Raw genomic sequence first — 17,190 nt, forward strand, 5'->3', positions numbered from 1 at the left:
CAGTGCTGAATAATAAGGGACATCGACATTACACAGATCCACTTGATGAGACTGGTTGTGCCACAGAAAGAACCTTGGTAGGTTGGCAACGAATTTCATTTTTAACTCCGAATCAATATCTGAAATAAGGAAACGCTCATCCAAATTTTTAATTGTGTACCAAATGAGGAAGAGATATGAAAGAAATATTCACATACTCTTCGAAAATGATTAGTGTATGAGTAAAAAAAATAAACAAAAATCCCGAAAATGAATTAATGCCACATCAGGGGGCCGATGACTCCGATTAATGAGACTACGAGACAAGGCAGATAACAAAATAAAACAACAACAACACATTCATTACGGCAAAAACTCGATATATTTTTAAAAATTTAGTAACAACGCCAAAATCCAGTAAAACCTAAACTAAACAATTTAACTTTAACTTCACTAAAAATCTAACGGTACCTGTCCTTCATGAGACTATTTAACAAGTCGACAAAAGTAAATAAAAAAAGGGGGCAAAGTTTATATTTCAATTTTTTGGAACCAAATATTTCAAGTCAACAACAAGAAGCTTTCAAGTAACCAATACTATACAGTTTCTAATGTAAATCCTTAGGAAGCCAATGGGACCTGTCATAGGACTTCAATACAGCAAATGCTGGCACAACTCGGAAATTCGCGAGAAAAATTACAAAAACTGTCGAAAACATTAAAACAAACCATCTGTTATTTATCTTTGTAAGCAAAATTTTGTGTTTCTGTTCTAGAATATTCTTCGACTTCTTAAGTGACCTTTTCACACTTAAGTTCTTTTTTGATTGATCATTTCGCTCTCCTGGAATGAAATTCGTTGCTTGAAGGAAATGTTAGTTAAAGGAAATCAAAGCCTTTGTAGCTGAGTGGTTAGTATGTCCGGCTGCCGACCAGGAGGTTCGATTTCGAATCCCAGTCGGGTAATTTTTTTGCACCCAAAAAAATTCTAGGCCAAGCCCCCTCTAAATTAAATTGCCCCCGTCTGTAGTTCGAGAGCAATTCATCCAACGTTAGTCAGTTTGTTTAACTAAAAACTAAAATGATTGTTTGGAATCTGTGAACTGTTTTCATTACGAGAACATATTTTTAAAGTCAAAATATCAGTTTAACCATGAAACGAGTAAATAATTCTGGCTTCACAAGAAAGTTGATTGCGGCTGTATTTGATGAGACTTAAACTACGACTTGATAAGAAGAAAAAAGATTTTTTTGAAAACAATTCGAGTCGAAGTCAAGACAATTAGCTATCAACCGAGGGCAATAAATAGGTCACTGTTACTCTGTTAGTGCGATGTCTCGAGCAGAAAAAACAATGGTTTCGTCCAGTAAACATCCAACCTTGTCAACTGACAAAAATGAGATTTCGAGTTTAACTAACTGTCCAATTTTCAAATCAAACTTTAAACATAAGGTCCCTCAAGCAACAAAGCCTTCTGGTTATCCAAGCTTGCCTAATTCGTTAATTTTTTTAATTGATCCAATTTTTAAATTAAACTTCAAAAAATAAGGTCCTTCAAGCAAGAAAGTTTTCTGGTTATCTACACTTGGTGAATTGGTTAACCCATTTTTAAAAGGGGCAAAGTTTTTAAATCCATTTTTCGGAACCAAATCATTTCAAAGGTCATAAACAAGAAGCTTTCTAGTAACCAATACTATATAGATTCTTATTTAACTTCTTAGGAAGCCAATAGGACTTGTCATTAGACTAAATAACGATAAATACAGGCAGATCTCAGAAATTGATAACTGCCATTATTCTGTTTATACAATGTCTCGAGCAGAAAAAGATTTGGCCCAGTAAGCAGCTAAGTGTCAACCGACAATTTTTAGAATTTGAGTGTAACTTCCTGTCCGATTTTCAAACCAAACATCAAAAATAAGGTCCTTCAATTAACGAAAATTTCTGGTTATCCAAGTTTGGTTAATTGGGTAACTTTTAAATTTGGAAATATCAAAAAGATAAGATTAAGTGTGCTAAAAAAATTGGTCAATCGATTGAGCAAAATTAAATACAGCAAGAATGGCGGAAGAACTCAAAATCAGAAGCAGAGTGTTGAAATTCAACGAAAAAAAAAGTTGGCTTCTTGGCGGGTAATCCGGGACATCTGATTAGGAAAAGATAAGAGCACAGGACTGTGATTTTTTAAAAATCCAAAAAATTGAAGCTAATGACCCAACTTCAACTTTTTATGGTAGCGTCTACCTTTGGTAGAGCAGAAAATAGAGGAAAACTGTACGTGAAAATGCAGAAAAAATCTGGACAAGAACGTTTAAATATACTGGTTTCACATTTACGCAAACAAATCACTGTTTCTCAAGATTTTTTTACGGAGAAGCAGTGAAAAAAAAATAAAAACAAGAAATTGCAAACTTTCGAAACTGGAAACGTTTTTCCATATTAGTGGCGTCGAAGTTAAAAAGAACACGTTACCTGTTATAAAACTAACCAATTAAAACTACTAAGCCACTAGGACTGAACTAGAAATCCAATGAGACCAGTTGTAATTGAGAATAGAACGTCAACAAAACTAATTGGGACAAAACACTCAAAAATCTGGTTTTTAAGACGAAAACTACAAGAACACTAAGTTATTCAATTAGGTTCCACTAGAAAGCAGATTGCATTCGTCATTTTTGAGACTAATATAAAAGTTGGAGCAAAAGCTTTTAAAAGCGGCAAAATTCAAGAATCGATTAATGTTTTATATGAAGTTGTATAAGCATAAACTTGTCCCCAAACAAATTGAAATTGTACTGATATTTCCTAGTATAATGCAGTGATCCTGCCATTAATGAGTTTTACTGATACTAGAATAATAACAAAACCAGCGAAACGAAATCACATAGCGTTGAAGCCCGCAAAACCATATTTTATCGACTGAAGGCATTCTACCATTATTTTTTTACCGTTATAAATGCGATCCAATAATAAGGACACGAAATTAACAATAAAAAATAGAAGCAAAAATGGAAAGTTCACTGATTTTCATGAAAAATTTGTCAAGGTAATTTAAACATGATATATTGACAAAAACACCTTGAAAAGACTGCTCATGCCTCCTTACTTTTTCATCAGGCCTTAGAAAAGGCAAAAACACGCACTACGCAAATTCTTACCTGACGCCGATGTCAAATACATGAAAAACAAATAAAGCGTTGCAAGAAAATGTTTTGTTGGTTCTTTTATGCCTTCTAAATTACATATAGTTAATTGCATATGTTAATAACATATGAACCATTAACACGTGTATCAAGAGAAGCAAGAAAATTTCAAGTAAAAACATTTGCAGAAAATTTGTTGCCGTTTAGAGAATTTTCTATGATACTCATTCTTTTGCATTCTTTTGTTCCCTTTACTTTTGGCTTGCCATTGACTTTGAAAAGTTGTAAGATATGAAGATCGTAAAGAAAAAGTATAGTAAACGCTACAATGAGACCAATAAAAGTCTTGCTTTTAGTGTCGTGTTTACTTATTGACAAAATATTGCTTAAATTAACGTATTTATTAAGCAATAACGTATTTATAATTATACGTATTTTTTAATCAATATTATTGATTGAAAATTACGATAAAAGTGGACAAATTTACTGAAAAGTGCCAATTCGTCACAAACATTTCAACCCTGAAAATTTCTTTGAGTTTGGAAAATTTCTTTAAATGAATAGTGTATTGATGCCTTTCTAATTATAACGCTCACGTCTCTCTACTTCGCTTGGCAAAAATTGACTGATCAAAAAACCAGTTGAGAACTTATGTTTTATTCCGCTCACTAAGTGGGGTGTGAACGAAAATGAAGCTGAGCCTGAAAAAATGCCTTTGTGCAAATATAAGCTAAATGGAAATAGGTCTATATGGCTTCGGCTCAGAATACTGATTTTTGAACTCTCCAAAGTTAGGAAGTTTTATTTTAGATCGGAATAGATTACCTAACGGTTACCTGAAATACTGCTAATACATTGTACTGGCTTTGATACAATGTGTGTATCATTTTTAGCAAATCCGATAAGGTATTTTAAATGCAATTTTGCGTAGGTCCAGTTTTTCGGCTGTTCGTTTTTAATTTTTTTGACCCTTGGTCATGAGAAAAGCCCGAGGGCATTAAATCGATTTAAACTCGTCTCTATGTATAACGTTCTGAAGTTGGAATATTGTCTGTTTAACCAAGCAACCGGTAAAGAAAATTTGCTGCTTCACAAAAAAAGACAAATTATTTCAAAGTTGAAAAAAGCATAAACTTCCCCAAACAGAATGAAGCTGTGCTGGTATCTCCTATGATAATGCAGCTACCCTGCCATTAATGAGATTTACTGATACTAGAATAATAACAAAAGCAGCGAAACGAAATCACTTAGCGCCGAAGCCCGCAAAACCATATTTTATCGACTGAAGGCATTTTACCATTTCGAATTTGCTTCATTAGGAAAGCCAATGGTGCCTGTTATAAATGCTATCCAATAGTAAGGACACGAAAATAACAAAAAAAAGTAGAAGCAAAAATAGAAAGTTCATTTAATTTCACGAAAAATTTTTCATGGTATTTTAAACACCTTGAAAAGACTTTGCTCATGCCTCCTTGTTTTTTCATTAGACCCTAGAAGAGGCAAAAACACGCACAACGCAAATTCTTACCTGACGCTGATGTCAAATTCATGAAAACAAATAAGGCGGTGCAAGAAAATGTTTTGTTGATTTTTTTATGCCTTCTAAACCGTCAATGTGTCCTTCTTAAAGTTAAGGGGCAAGACAACAAATACCGGTGATTTTTTTTGCTGTCAATTGATCGATTGAGTTAATAACATATATGCACCCTTAAAACACGTGTATCAAGAGAAGCAAGAAAATATCAAGTAAAAACATTTGCCGAAAATTTGATGCCGTTTGGAGAGTTTTCTATAGTACTCATTCTTTTGCATTCTTTTGATCCCTTTACTTTTGGCTTGCCATTGACTTTGAAAAGTTGTATGATAAGAAAATCGTAAAGAAAAAGTACATGTAAATGCTGTTTGAAATCATTAGCCACTTTATAGTAATCATTAATTTGAAAAGTCTGACGCACTTTCTTTTTACTTGCAATCGACGACCAAGTAACAAAAATAGCACCAAGCATGTAAATAGTCAGCAAATGAAGGCTCGATTAAAAAATCGAAAAGTTTTAAAAAATAAATGGAGTGATAGTAAGTCATTTCAGCTACCAATTAAAACTACTAAGCCACTAGGACTGAATTAGAAATCCGATGAGACCCGTTGTAATTGAGAATAAAACGTCAACAAAACTAATTGGGACAAAACACTCAAAAATCCGGTTTTTTAAGACGAAAACTACAAGAACACTAAGTTATTCTTTTGGTTTCACTGGAAAGCAGATTGCAGCCGTCAATTTTGAGACTAATATAAAAGTTGGAGAAAAAGCTTTTAAAAGCGGCAAAATTCAAGAATCGATTAATGTTTTTGAAGTTCTAAAAGCATAAACTTTTCCCCAAAGAAAAAGAAATTGTTTTGATATCTCCTAGGATTTTGCAGTGATCCTGCCTAATGAGTTTTACTGATACTAGAATCATAACAAAAGCAGCGAAACGAAATCACATAGCGCCGAAGCCCGCAAAACCATATTTTATCGACTGAAGGCATTTTACCATTTCGAATTTGCTTCGTTAGGAAAGCCAATGGTGCCTGTTATAAATGCGATCCAATAATAAGGACACGATCCAATTATAAGGACTTAGCCCATGACTCCTTACTTTTTCCTTACACGTTGAAAGGGGCGAAAATCACGCACAACACCAAATCTTTCTGGGCGCTCATATCCAAATAATAAAAACAAATAAGCCGTCGGAAGAAAATGTTTTGTAGATTCTTTTATGCCTTTTAAATCGTCAATGTGACTTTTTGTTTTTGAAACTAAGGGGCAAGACAACAAATACCGGTAATTTTTTTATTTGCTGTCAAATGATGGATTGAATTAATAGCATCTATGCACCATTAGAACACAAGAGAGTATCAACTAACAACATTTGCAGAAAATCTGTTACAGTTTGAGAGTATTTTCTTTAATGCTCATTCTTTTGCTGCCTTTACTTTTGACTTCACGTTGACTTTGAAAAGTTGTAAGATGTGAAGATCGTAAAGAAAATTGATAGTAAACGCCACAGTGAGACCAACAACAGTCTCGCTTTTATTCGCGTGCTTATTAACAAGAAATTGTTGCTTAAGTTAACGTATTTGGACAAAAATAGCTTAAATCGATCGATAGTTGCGGTAAAAGAGGACAAATTTACAGTGCCGAATGGTCAATCATTTCAACCCTGGATAACTCCCCTCGAACGATACAAATTTAGAAAATTTCTTTTTAAGTAAGTAATGTATTGATGCCTTTCTAATTATAACACTCACGTCTTTCTGCGTCTAATATATCGATTGGCCAAATTTGACTGAACAAGAAAAAACCAGTTGAGAATATATATCAATTCCGCGCACTATGTGGTGTAGGAACCAAAATAAATCTGAGCCTCAAAAAATGCTTTTGTGGAAATATAAGCTATTTTTTGTAGGTCTATATGGCTTCGGCTCAGATGCAGGAAAACTACGAAGACTGCAGTTCTATTTCGAACGGAATAGATTACCGAACGGTTGTCTGAGTTACTGAGAATACATTATAATCGCTTTGATACAAGGTTTGTATGATTTTTTTAAAACGGATAAGGTATTTTTAATGCAATTTTGCTTAGGACCAGTTTTTCGGCTGATCGTTTTTAATTCGTCTGACCTTTCGTCTCGGGAAATTGGAAAAGCCCGACGGCATTAGATCGCATTAACCGCGTCTCTATGTATAAGGTGCTTCGAAATTGCCGAGAAGAAATATACTCCACCTACTCCTTCGCCCCTCCACATTTTAGCTAAGTGCCCCTTCCAACAATTCTAGCTCTCACCCAGATCAACACTCCGTTCTAGTCTTCTCTTTTTGTTCTGCACCCATCACTATTTTGTGCCCTCAACTTGAAGATAGGCTCCCTAAGCTAATGGATGTCTATGTAGCTGATGGGATAAATTCATATATTATCGAGACAATTTTTGAGTAAAAGTATCAGCAATAAATTGTTTTTATAGGGTTAGATTTTTTCTCAAGAAGCAAACAAAATGGACCGTTTTTAATGGATTCAGTTTTCATTGGTTTCGTTTCTCTCTCTCTCTCTCTCTCTCTCTCTCTCTCTCTCTCTCTCTCTCTCTCTCTCTCTTTAAGAAGCAAACCTCAATTTTTTTTCTAAAAAAATTGGTTTGTCAAAAAGGGTGAATGAGAGATTGGCTGTTAGTAGCAGCGCGTTCTTTCTTTCCTTGTGCTTTCTTTCAGGAATTGATGATCTAACTCCTCGTGTGACAAAGTAATGGTGGAGTTTGATAATGATGCTGGTCGTCAGTTCGTGGATAGAATGGGACGGGATACGGAATCGACGCCTATTGTGGTAGCAATCAGTGTGCTAATTGACCTCCTCTCAGGAATCAAGTCTTCAGTTACCACAGTGGCTGAGGTATTGCGGCTGTTGAAGAGTGCAATCCAAGCTATGCAGCAGAGTGAGCTAGCTGACGCTGGGTTGGAGAGTGGATGTGAAATTTTCAATTGGTTAATATTTGCAATGTCATTCAAAGTAGGGTTGTTGACTGTGTTGAAACTATTCTTTTAAATATTCATCTGGTAGATAAAAATTGTGCTGCACAGGTACATAACGCGTTTCACTGCAGACCCTTCCTTTGAAACAAGAAGTCTTGACGAGATCATGGAGGAGGTCCTCAAATATGGCAGACAGTATTTGGTTGCACTGCAAGCTGCTAGAGGCAAAATTGCTATTCATGGAAAAAGTTCGTAACTTATTACTCACATTTTAACCAATTTTTCACAGAGCATGCTGAAATAGATCCAAGTTTCCATCGAAATGCTCACTGTAAGCTATCAAAGATTAAAACCAATCTAAATGAATGGATATCTTCAAATTTTTTAAGAAGCATTAACTTGTGACAATTATAAAAAGAATTATTGCTGCGTTTGAGTTTTTGACAAAAAATGTAGTAATGACCGGTGGTCAGCAGCGTTCTTCCGCCTGCTTAGAAGAGTCTCGTATGAATGTGACAGTTTGTACACTGAAAAATCTTTGAATAGTTAAATGTAAATTTGCAATTTTTGTCTAGTTTTGTACTCGAGTTGTGTAATTCCAGCATGATATGATATGAAGGCTTTCTAGCTTAAATTCAACTGAATCTATCAATTCATGGTATTAATTACTTCCAGTGAATTTGGATTTTCAAAAATACCTTCAGGGGGCGGGGGGCTTTAAAACATGCGATAATCTGTGCTCTACTAGTTGAACAGGTTTACGCCAATTTTGTGTGCCATAATGTATCTCAATATGGCTATTTTGTGAGCCAATCAGAGACACGCGAGACTAATTGTTGATTTGTTGACTAATTGGTGATTTAACCCGGCGTTCCAAAAACTGGTGGATGTTTACGGTTGTTTCCATATGTGATGAGCTGTTTTCCACCTATCTCATCCTACATAGGTCCCGCTCATCTTGGTATTCGCTCTTTTTTTTCTTTTCGGGTGCTCTTTCGCGGTAAATGATTTCTTGCAATGTTTGATTATAGCTGTAAGCTGAGCGGAGCTATATTGCGGTGCTCTTGTTACAATTCAAAGAATTTGAATTGTATTGGGGCGCTGTCTTTTTTTAAGATCTGTTCACACATTTTCAAGATTTTTGAAGTCAAATTGGAGTAGTGATTTTGGTCACGCCGAAACAGGAAATGGAGCGGAAAAGCGAGTGGTTTTGCGGCGTGAATTTTTTCCGCTCTAATTTTAAAGTAGAGTGCGCAAATGGTGTTTGAACTAAAATTCGGTTTCTCAGTAGTGGTTTCTTGTTCACATGCGGCAATTTCACTCTGATTTTTACTGTTTTTTCGATTTTTTGGATCGGATTTTTTTCTAAATGGTTTTTCCAATCCATTCACAGCTCATTCTAGTCCTAGTTTTTTGTTTGAAATAAATTTTTATATCTCGCTAGTGGTTTTTTTGTTCACATGCGGCATTTTGACATTGTTTTTTTGTTTTTTTTTCTTATTTTTTGATCTGATTTTTTTAAAAATTGTTTTCTCAATTCACTCATAGTGCATTCTAGGTCTAGTTGTTCTGTTTAGTCAATGAAAATTCTTTGAATTGTACGTCAGGACTTGTCCTGCTATGTTTTTTTTTTTGTTTCGTCGTCTGACGCTCTTTTTTCGTTTTACATTTGTTCACACCTCAAAGCTGAAAAGTCTTGAATTTTCTGAATGATGTCTTCCTCTCACTAACTGCGTTTGCGCGCTTGACGTCATTTCTCACTCTAGCAAAAGTTTTTTTGCGTGATTAGATTTTTCTGATAAGTGACTTACCTCACTCAATAAAATGACTTTTGCACTTTAAAATTCAAGTTTATTTTGAATTAGTTTAAGATCAAAGGAACTCATATGTGTAATAAGGGTCCCTAATGAAAAGACTTCTGCGCAATGAATTTTAACAAGCTTTATTAATTTATTGTTTAATTTTTTTACATAGCTTTTTGAGCGGCGTCGATAACTTTTTCAACTTATATCTGTATCTGTTTCTATCTCTCTCATACGGCACGCAAGCCTATTCGTTCGCAGCTATTCCGGCAATCTGCCGGCTATGTTCTAAATTGATCACATTCAAAATTTTGTGCTCTTGAACTCAATTACGCTTGCTTGAAGTCAATAACTGATGAAAGTTATCTACAAAACGAGGTTCAGAGTAAAATATAGTGCCATAATTCGGTACTTAAACTTTTGAAATTGCAACCACTACCTGTATGAGTTAAATTTGCCCCTGGTTTTATCTACTTTGAATGCTTTCGAATAGTTATGGGCTTCTGGTGAGTCCTTAATACGCGGAGGCGCGAGCAATTTTTAATCATTAATTGTACTGGTTTGCTAAAAAAAATTTTGCTAATAATTGTCCTGGTTTGATCACTTAGAGAATTTTCACGAATACGAAACACGAGTTTCTTTTCGAGCTTCGTGTTTTCGGCTGAGTTTTATAACAAAAATTATGCATTGTTTGTTGCATTGGATGCCATATTCCAGAACCGCTTTTAGATGCAAAAAAAGTAATTGCATTGACAGATCGCTGATTGCCTAAACAATTACGCCTGTGTAATTACAAGTCCACTTGCTTAGATCTAATTCGCAACAACAGCACAATTCTTGTACACTCCAAATCGCGATGCGTGCTAGAAGTGATCAGAGCAGCTGCAGGTTGTTCAACGTCTAAAAACCTGACAGTGATTGTGACGCAATCGAAGGAAGAGTCAGAGGCAGCTGTGGAAATGGTAGACCAGATCAGTCAGCTGGGACTGGCTGCTCGATTGGTGCCAGAGGGAGCTGTGGGGTTTGAGATGGAGAATGTTGACGTTGTGTTAGTTGTTAAGCTATTAACTTTTAGAAACCTTCAGGGTCTTTATCCTGCTCTTTCAAATGTTATCGGAAGTACTGTTTAATCGAAGTCGATAAGAATTAGGCGATGACTGTCCATTTTGGTGTACGCGTAATGTTCTTAGTGAAATAAAGGAAGTCACTTTGAGCTTGTCTATTTCCGTTGCGCAATTTTTACTTATCAGATTACTGTGTTCTATTGGGTTCTAGGAAAACTGGCCGACAGGGCGTTTAGCCAACAACGAAAAAATGAGAAATTTAGCCGACAGTTTCATCATAATTGGTCATAAAAGTCATTGCTCATTGGTCCATAATTGCTCATTGGTCCATAAATCAGTAGTTCGGTTGTGATAGATTCATATCCAGTCCCACGGGCCGCTGAGGCATGGCCATGGCCCGCGAGGCATGGCCACATGCGTTGAAATACGGTCCGACCACGGATAGACCTTCGTTACACTAGTTGATGAAAAAACTGTAGTATATTTGTCCTCTTACGAATAGTGTTTTAAATTGGCCAATCACAGCTTCAGAATAAGTTATATTGCTCATTTTACTCAAATTGTCGGTTAAATTTCTCATTTTTGGTTGTCGGCTAAACGCCCTGTCGGACAATACGGCGGCCACCGTTCTATTGATATCAATTTGGCCACCAATTTGAAGTGATTCCCTCTGTTTAAAGGTGTGTCGGTGCTGAAGCAGTATGTCTGAGTGGCGGGATTGTTAATCGTCTGGGAACCTTAACCATAGCATTATGTGCTCGAGCCATGAACAAGCCGTTGTACGTTTTTGCCGAGAGCCACAAATTTACGAAGACGTTGTTTCCATTGTCGAACAGTGACATTCACAATAAATGGATGGAAAAGGAATGTAATAAAAATTTAAAGTATCCAAATGTTGATTACACAGAGCCAAACTTGATAACTTATGTTGTATCAGATTTGGGTATCCTCACTCCAGCCATAGTTTGTGAACAGCTTTTACGATTGTATGAATAAATGTAAATTTAAAGGTTTAAACTTGCTTTTGTCGCCCTCCAAGATATCAGCATGGCACTCGAAGAGCCAATAACCGAAGTTGTGGGTTTATTTCGATGGCTCAGAGAATCATCTTGATTTTAAGGATTTCCTATATTAGGACGTGATGATATTACTCTAATGCCAATACGATACGTATCAACAGACATTTACTTACAGTCTTAAGAAAAGAGTTAAACAGTCATTGTATGATCATTCCAAATTCGGCTTGCTTTCCCCATGATGGTTGCACTTTTGTAAAGCTTCTGTAAAAAATAATGCCCCCCCCCCCCCCTCCACAAAGAAATACAACCCACATTTAAAATTTTAACTTTGGTCGTGATAATTTGTGTTAGTTGGATATCAAGTCGCAAGACCGCTAAAGCATGGCCATTGATCGCGAGGCATGGACAAACGCTCTAAATGCTCAGCTCTTTAATAGTCAAGTGAGATTTATTTCCGTGGGCGTTTATTCTCTTCTAATATTCTCTAATAATATTTCTCTAGTTTTTTCGGAGATTTCGAAATAAGCTTGTCTACTGAAAAGTAGTTTTTTTAAATTTATAAACAATGCACTCGTGTAACGAATAGATATTTGTTATCAAAGCCTAAATACGAAATAATTTTTTTGCGTCTACAAAATTGTTAAGAGTAGGATATAGCCTCAACACAAGAAAAATCTCATAAAAGCTCTTAGAGAATAGTGAAGAGTCGATTTGCAAAGCATGTTGTTCTGAGTCAATAAATAATTCAAAATGTAGTTTTGTCCAGAAACCCAGGAGGAAAAAAACAATAATTAATTGCTCTTGAACGAAGTTCATAACAATTTTTGTAAACGTGTGTGTCCTTTTTTAATTGCTCTTGAACGAAGTTCATAGCATTTATTGTAAACGTGTGTGTATTTTCATGCAAAATTTTCGCTTGACCGTTTTGACTTTTCGAGTGACTTTTACGCCCTTGACTTTGCGCGTTTCAACTGATCTATAATTCTCGCAATCACAATTTGAAGGAGCTGAACTCATCGGGAGTATCCAAAGTGAAATGCATGAAATAGTAAAAACCAAAGTCAACTGTTTTGCAAATATAACTTTTTTCATAGCCACTACTGTGAATTGTTGATTTCTCAAAAATAAAAAATATTCAAATTTGAAATTGTCTCAATAGTTTTGCTAACTTATGAATTTATGGTCACAATTTTTGGGCTTTGCGCGTTTCAACTGATCTATAATTCTCGCAATCACAATTTGAAGGAGCTGAACTCAATTGGCGGCAGTTTAATACTAAAAGTCAAGTAAAAAGTGCGCCGAAACTGGTGCCAATTTCACTTTAAATCTTTATAGTGGTATATGTTAACCTCTAATGTGGTTATTTGAAGACCAGTATTGAACTTAGTCCCATTTAGGCTCCCCGCCCCCCAACTGATGCAGGCTGCAATTGATTAGAGCTCCCACTAGTCGGTCGAGAGCAATAAAACCAATAGTTTAACCATTCATTTATCAAGCGTGGAATAAAAACAAGCAATGATCTCATCCAACGCCTAATTATTGAGCAACATGATTTATGTCAGAATAACGATAATTAACTTAAGGAATCAAGTTAAGACAAATATTGAAGATGCCCAGAACGGGCCGCTGAAAGGTTAGTCTGTAGAGGTTTAAGAAGCGCCAGAAAGTGTCAAGTTAACAGAAACTCTACTCTTACCCTTCAGATGGATCAATATACTATTTGAACACTCTTTTGAATATTTTATAATTTCGTTACCTCAGGAACGGCGGCAGAAAATTAGTGAAGAGAACGAAAAATTACCCCTTGGTAGGTAGACAAAATGTTCTTTCAGTTGGAGAAATGACATGTTGTAAAAAGAAATTTTTCCAAAGTGGTTGAATTTGCAGTTCTTAACATCGGGAGTATCCAAAGTGAAATGCATGAAATAGTAAAAACCAAAGTCAACTGTTTTGCAAATATAACTCTTTTTCATAGCCACTACTGGGAATTGTTGAATTCTCAAAAATAAAAAATATTCAAATTTGAAATTGTCTCAATAGTTTTGCTAACTTATAAGTTATAAATTTATGGTCACAATTTTTGGGCATCAACTGTAATAAATTATATATAGTTGTTCAAACAAGTTCAGAAATAAAATTTAATTTTTGTTATGTGAAAGAAGCGGAGACGGACAATACATTTTGATATAATTTTTGAATAATTTATATACTTACATTCTAAACTCGGAGCAATTTTAGAACAGTGAAAACATCAGATGTTTTAATTAAGCAAATCAAAGCCAACCAAAAAATGGCATTTTAAGCTTTATATCTGATAGGTGACAAAAATTGAAAGGTTGCTGAGATCAAAGGTCAAGTATCTGGAAAAGTCACAAAAATCTGCCAAGTGACCAAAAAAATGCTTTGCGGGGTAAGCTAAATTTGGGGAAGATTGGAATACTTTCGCTGCTGTCATTTTGCGTCTACTCCTCTGGTCTATGACTTGTTAATTTGTTTCCGTGGGTGAAAATGTAATTGAATTTTTTTTTATAATTGAACGCTTTTTATAATTTTCGGAAGCTTTTTAGTTTGTTGGTCTTATTTACTATGTCAATACGTTGACCCGCAAAATAATTTTGATTGAAATTTATCTCTGAAATTGAATAATATTGCGTTAAAATATTTTGGTCACCGATTGCTTGGTTTTCAGATATAATTTTCGGAAATCTTTTTACGTTGATGGTCATACCTCCTACGTCACTACGTTTACCCGCAAAATAGATTTTATTGAAGTTTATTACTGGCATTGAATAATAATGCGTTAAGTATTTTGTTCCACGATTGTTTGGTTTTCAGATATAATTTTCCTAAATCTTTTTAGGTTGTTGGTCCTATTTCAATACGTTGACCCACAAAATAATTTTGATTGAAATTTATTTCTGGTATTGAATAATAATGCATTAAAATATTTTGGTACCCGATTGTTTGGTTTTCAGATATAATTTTCCGAAATCTGTTTAGGTTGCCGGTCCTATCTCCTACATCAGTACGTTTACCCGCAAAATAGTTTTGATTGAAGTTTATTACTGGCATTGAATAAAAAATGCGTAAAAATATTTTGGTCACTGATTGTTTGGTTTTCAGATACTTGTACAAAATTGTCCAAAAAGTGCTGTGACGAGAAAATGCTTAAACGCTAGAAAAATTTAAAGCTTTGCTACCAGATGTTGCTACCAAGTTTTGCTATGCTTCTTTTCCGTTAATCTATGATTCGATGAAGCAAATAGCCGTTGCACAATTTTCTATTCGTTGCTAATGTTTAGTTTTACAAAAGCAATAAAAAAATTAAGTTTTCTGTTGAATTTTATCTTAATACATGGCTACGTTGAATTGTCTTGTGCCGTGTATTTTTCACTCAAAATTTTACTACCTTAAATTTAGCCGGATTTCTGTTAATGAGACTTGATAATACAGAGAATGGAGCTTTTATAGAAAATATTGAAAACGTAATTTCTCAAAAAATTGACAATTGTCTGAAATGGGTACAGATAAAGCCTGTTAAATTAGCTTCTAAATTTTAATTGGTATAGAGATTGACGGGAGTTAGAACAAATTTATTTCATTATATAGCAGTACTCTTAGAAAATTGGCACTTCTTTCCAGGTTTAAATAGTCAAAAGCAAGTAAATTTTTGACGCATTTGGACTAAAGACTAATTTCTTATAAACAGTCAATCAATGGCACTGACTTTTTGATCATTGTTTAACAAATATTTGAAGTTTAAAACGTCAAAATGTTTCAAGTAACGCATTTTTTAATATAGTTTTTTGAAAAATGAAAATTAATTATTTTAATTTGAAATAGGGAAAACAAGCTTTTGAATTTGGACAAATTTTCTTAACCTGATTTTTTAGAACCTCAAGTTTAGCAATTTGCCGTAGCCTTTACTTCGTTAGTCTCGAAGCAGCAATAGTGACATTCAACATATTAAGTAGAAAGTTTACGAAGAACAATTTGCTTTAAACAGTAGCTCAAATATGAACTACTGAGATCCAAATGAGTGGGTTAATACACTAAGTAAACGTTTTTTAATCACTAAATTTGCTTCTAGAAATCGGAACACTGAAATTGTTGCTCCGACTGTTTGTAAAATTTCTAAAGAGCGTTTCAATGGTTCATCTGTCTTTGTTTTTTGAAGTGTTTTAACGTCTTCATTTATGAAATTATAAGATACTTATAGAAACCGAGAAAGTATAGTTCTTTCAAATGAAATTTTTGGAGAATATTTGGAGAATATTACATGCAAATTACACACTGGTTTCTAGGATTCATAAGTTGTAAATATAGCGGGCTGTAGTTTCTGCCAAGTCTTGGGTATTACTCCTATTTTTCCTGGATCAAAAAGAAAAAAAACATTTGAGTGAAGCGAAGATTATTTCTTTTGGATCAAAATGGATACTCACATATCATAATTTCACTGCATTGAGTTAGGACCAAAACTTTTCGTTGCAGCTGTGGGCAATTTGTTCAAAGTAATCATTGAAACGATGAACAAAATAATGAAGTGAAAATGTGAAACAGAAAAATAGGGCTCTAGGCCTGCCAAGTTTTCAAACCTAACTTTGTGGAATTGTACTATAGTAACAGTAATGTGTAATATGTATGTAAAACAGCTCGGAAACAAACGTACAATAAAGATACCAAAAACCTCGTCCAACCGAGTCCCTTATTGCTGATCTGTACGGAATGTTTGTTTTGTGACCTTTTAGTTTTACGACATTGTATACTATGTGAACGAGACGCTTCGAACAGCACCATTCGTGCTCTTTAAGCGTTATCTTTGCTCAGAATGATTGACATGCACTAATGCGTGAAATTGAGAAGATTCACACGATAATTCGTTTTTGGTGTCTCCATTTACGCAGAAAACATTGTTAAGCTGCATTGTTCTTTTGCTGTTTGCCACGCTGTTGCTATTCGAGATATACAATTTTCATGAGTGAAGAACACAAGCCACTCAGCTGAAAACAAATCTAATATACAGCGTGCGTGCAAAATTACAGAAAAAATAATGGGCACAAAGCATCTCCATCGAAGGAATTGTGAGTTTTCCTTGAAGAAATAGAGCAAGATTTTCGGACCAGGAACAAAAACGATTTAAAGCTCGGAAAAACGATCATTCAAGTATTTTGGTACAATTAGATCAGAAAGACAAAAACTGTTTGACATATCTTCAAACAAGCTAAAATTTCTAGTTTGCCAGGATATTACGATATACAATTGTATTTCCATGAACTTAAATTTAACCAAGAAAATGCACTTGTGTATAAGTCAATGATTATCTATAATTTTTTAAAGAATAAGAGTGGGAGGTAGAGGAATAGTCGGCCAATATTGCCGATCTGAATCCAATTGAACATTTACGGACCTTTGAAGCAATGAAAACATTGAGAGAACTTAGAATAAAAACTTGGCGCGGAAGTCCTTAGAATTTTGTATGGAAACAATACAAACCGTCTTATAATTGTTTAAAAAGCTAAAGGCATATTGACTCGTTTCTAGAGAATTGATTTGAACTCAGAAATCTGTATTACCTGATGGTTCCGGAGACGTCGCTCATTGTTACCACAGTATATTAATTCGGGTTTTCAATTTGCTGTAGCCAAAATGTCAGAAATTTGATAGGTAACTTGAAACATTG

The 17,190-nt window shown here is 34.7% G+C and overlaps 2 protein-coding genes across 3 annotated transcripts in view; both read left to right on the plus strand.

Moving 5' to 3' along the window:
* LOC142334546 (translation initiation factor eIF2B subunit alpha-like) overlaps nt 1-11,512 on the plus strand; it is a 256,577-nt gene extending 245,065 nt beyond the window's left edge. The window contains exons 1-5 of one of the 2 annotated variants that reach the window (XM_075382664.1): nt 6,571-6,693; nt 7,368-7,637; nt 7,734-7,873; nt 10,238-10,475; nt 11,172-11,512. In XM_075382664.1, the coding sequence (XP_075238779.1) occupies nt 7,402-7,637; nt 7,734-7,873; nt 10,238-10,475; nt 11,172-11,487 (930 nt within the window). In that variant the 5' untranslated portion in view covers nt 6,571-6,693; nt 7,368-7,401 and the 3' untranslated portion in view covers nt 11,488-11,512. Of the gene's footprint in view, nt 1-6,570; nt 6,694-7,365; nt 7,638-7,733; nt 7,874-10,237; nt 10,476-11,171 lie in introns of those variants that run through there. The other variant, XM_075382666.1, reaches the window with a different exon arrangement.
* LOC142334544 (uncharacterized) overlaps nt 1-17,190 on the plus strand; it is a 489,219-nt gene that overhangs the window by 245,066 nt on the left and 226,963 nt on the right. The window lies entirely within an intron of this gene.

Source organism: Convolutriloba macropyga, chromosome 2 (genome assembly GCF_964194025.1).
Source record: "Convolutriloba macropyga chromosome 2, txConMacr16.3, whole genome shotgun sequence".
NCBI lineage: Eukaryota > Metazoa > Xenacoelomorpha > Acoela > Convolutidae > Convolutriloba > Convolutriloba macropyga.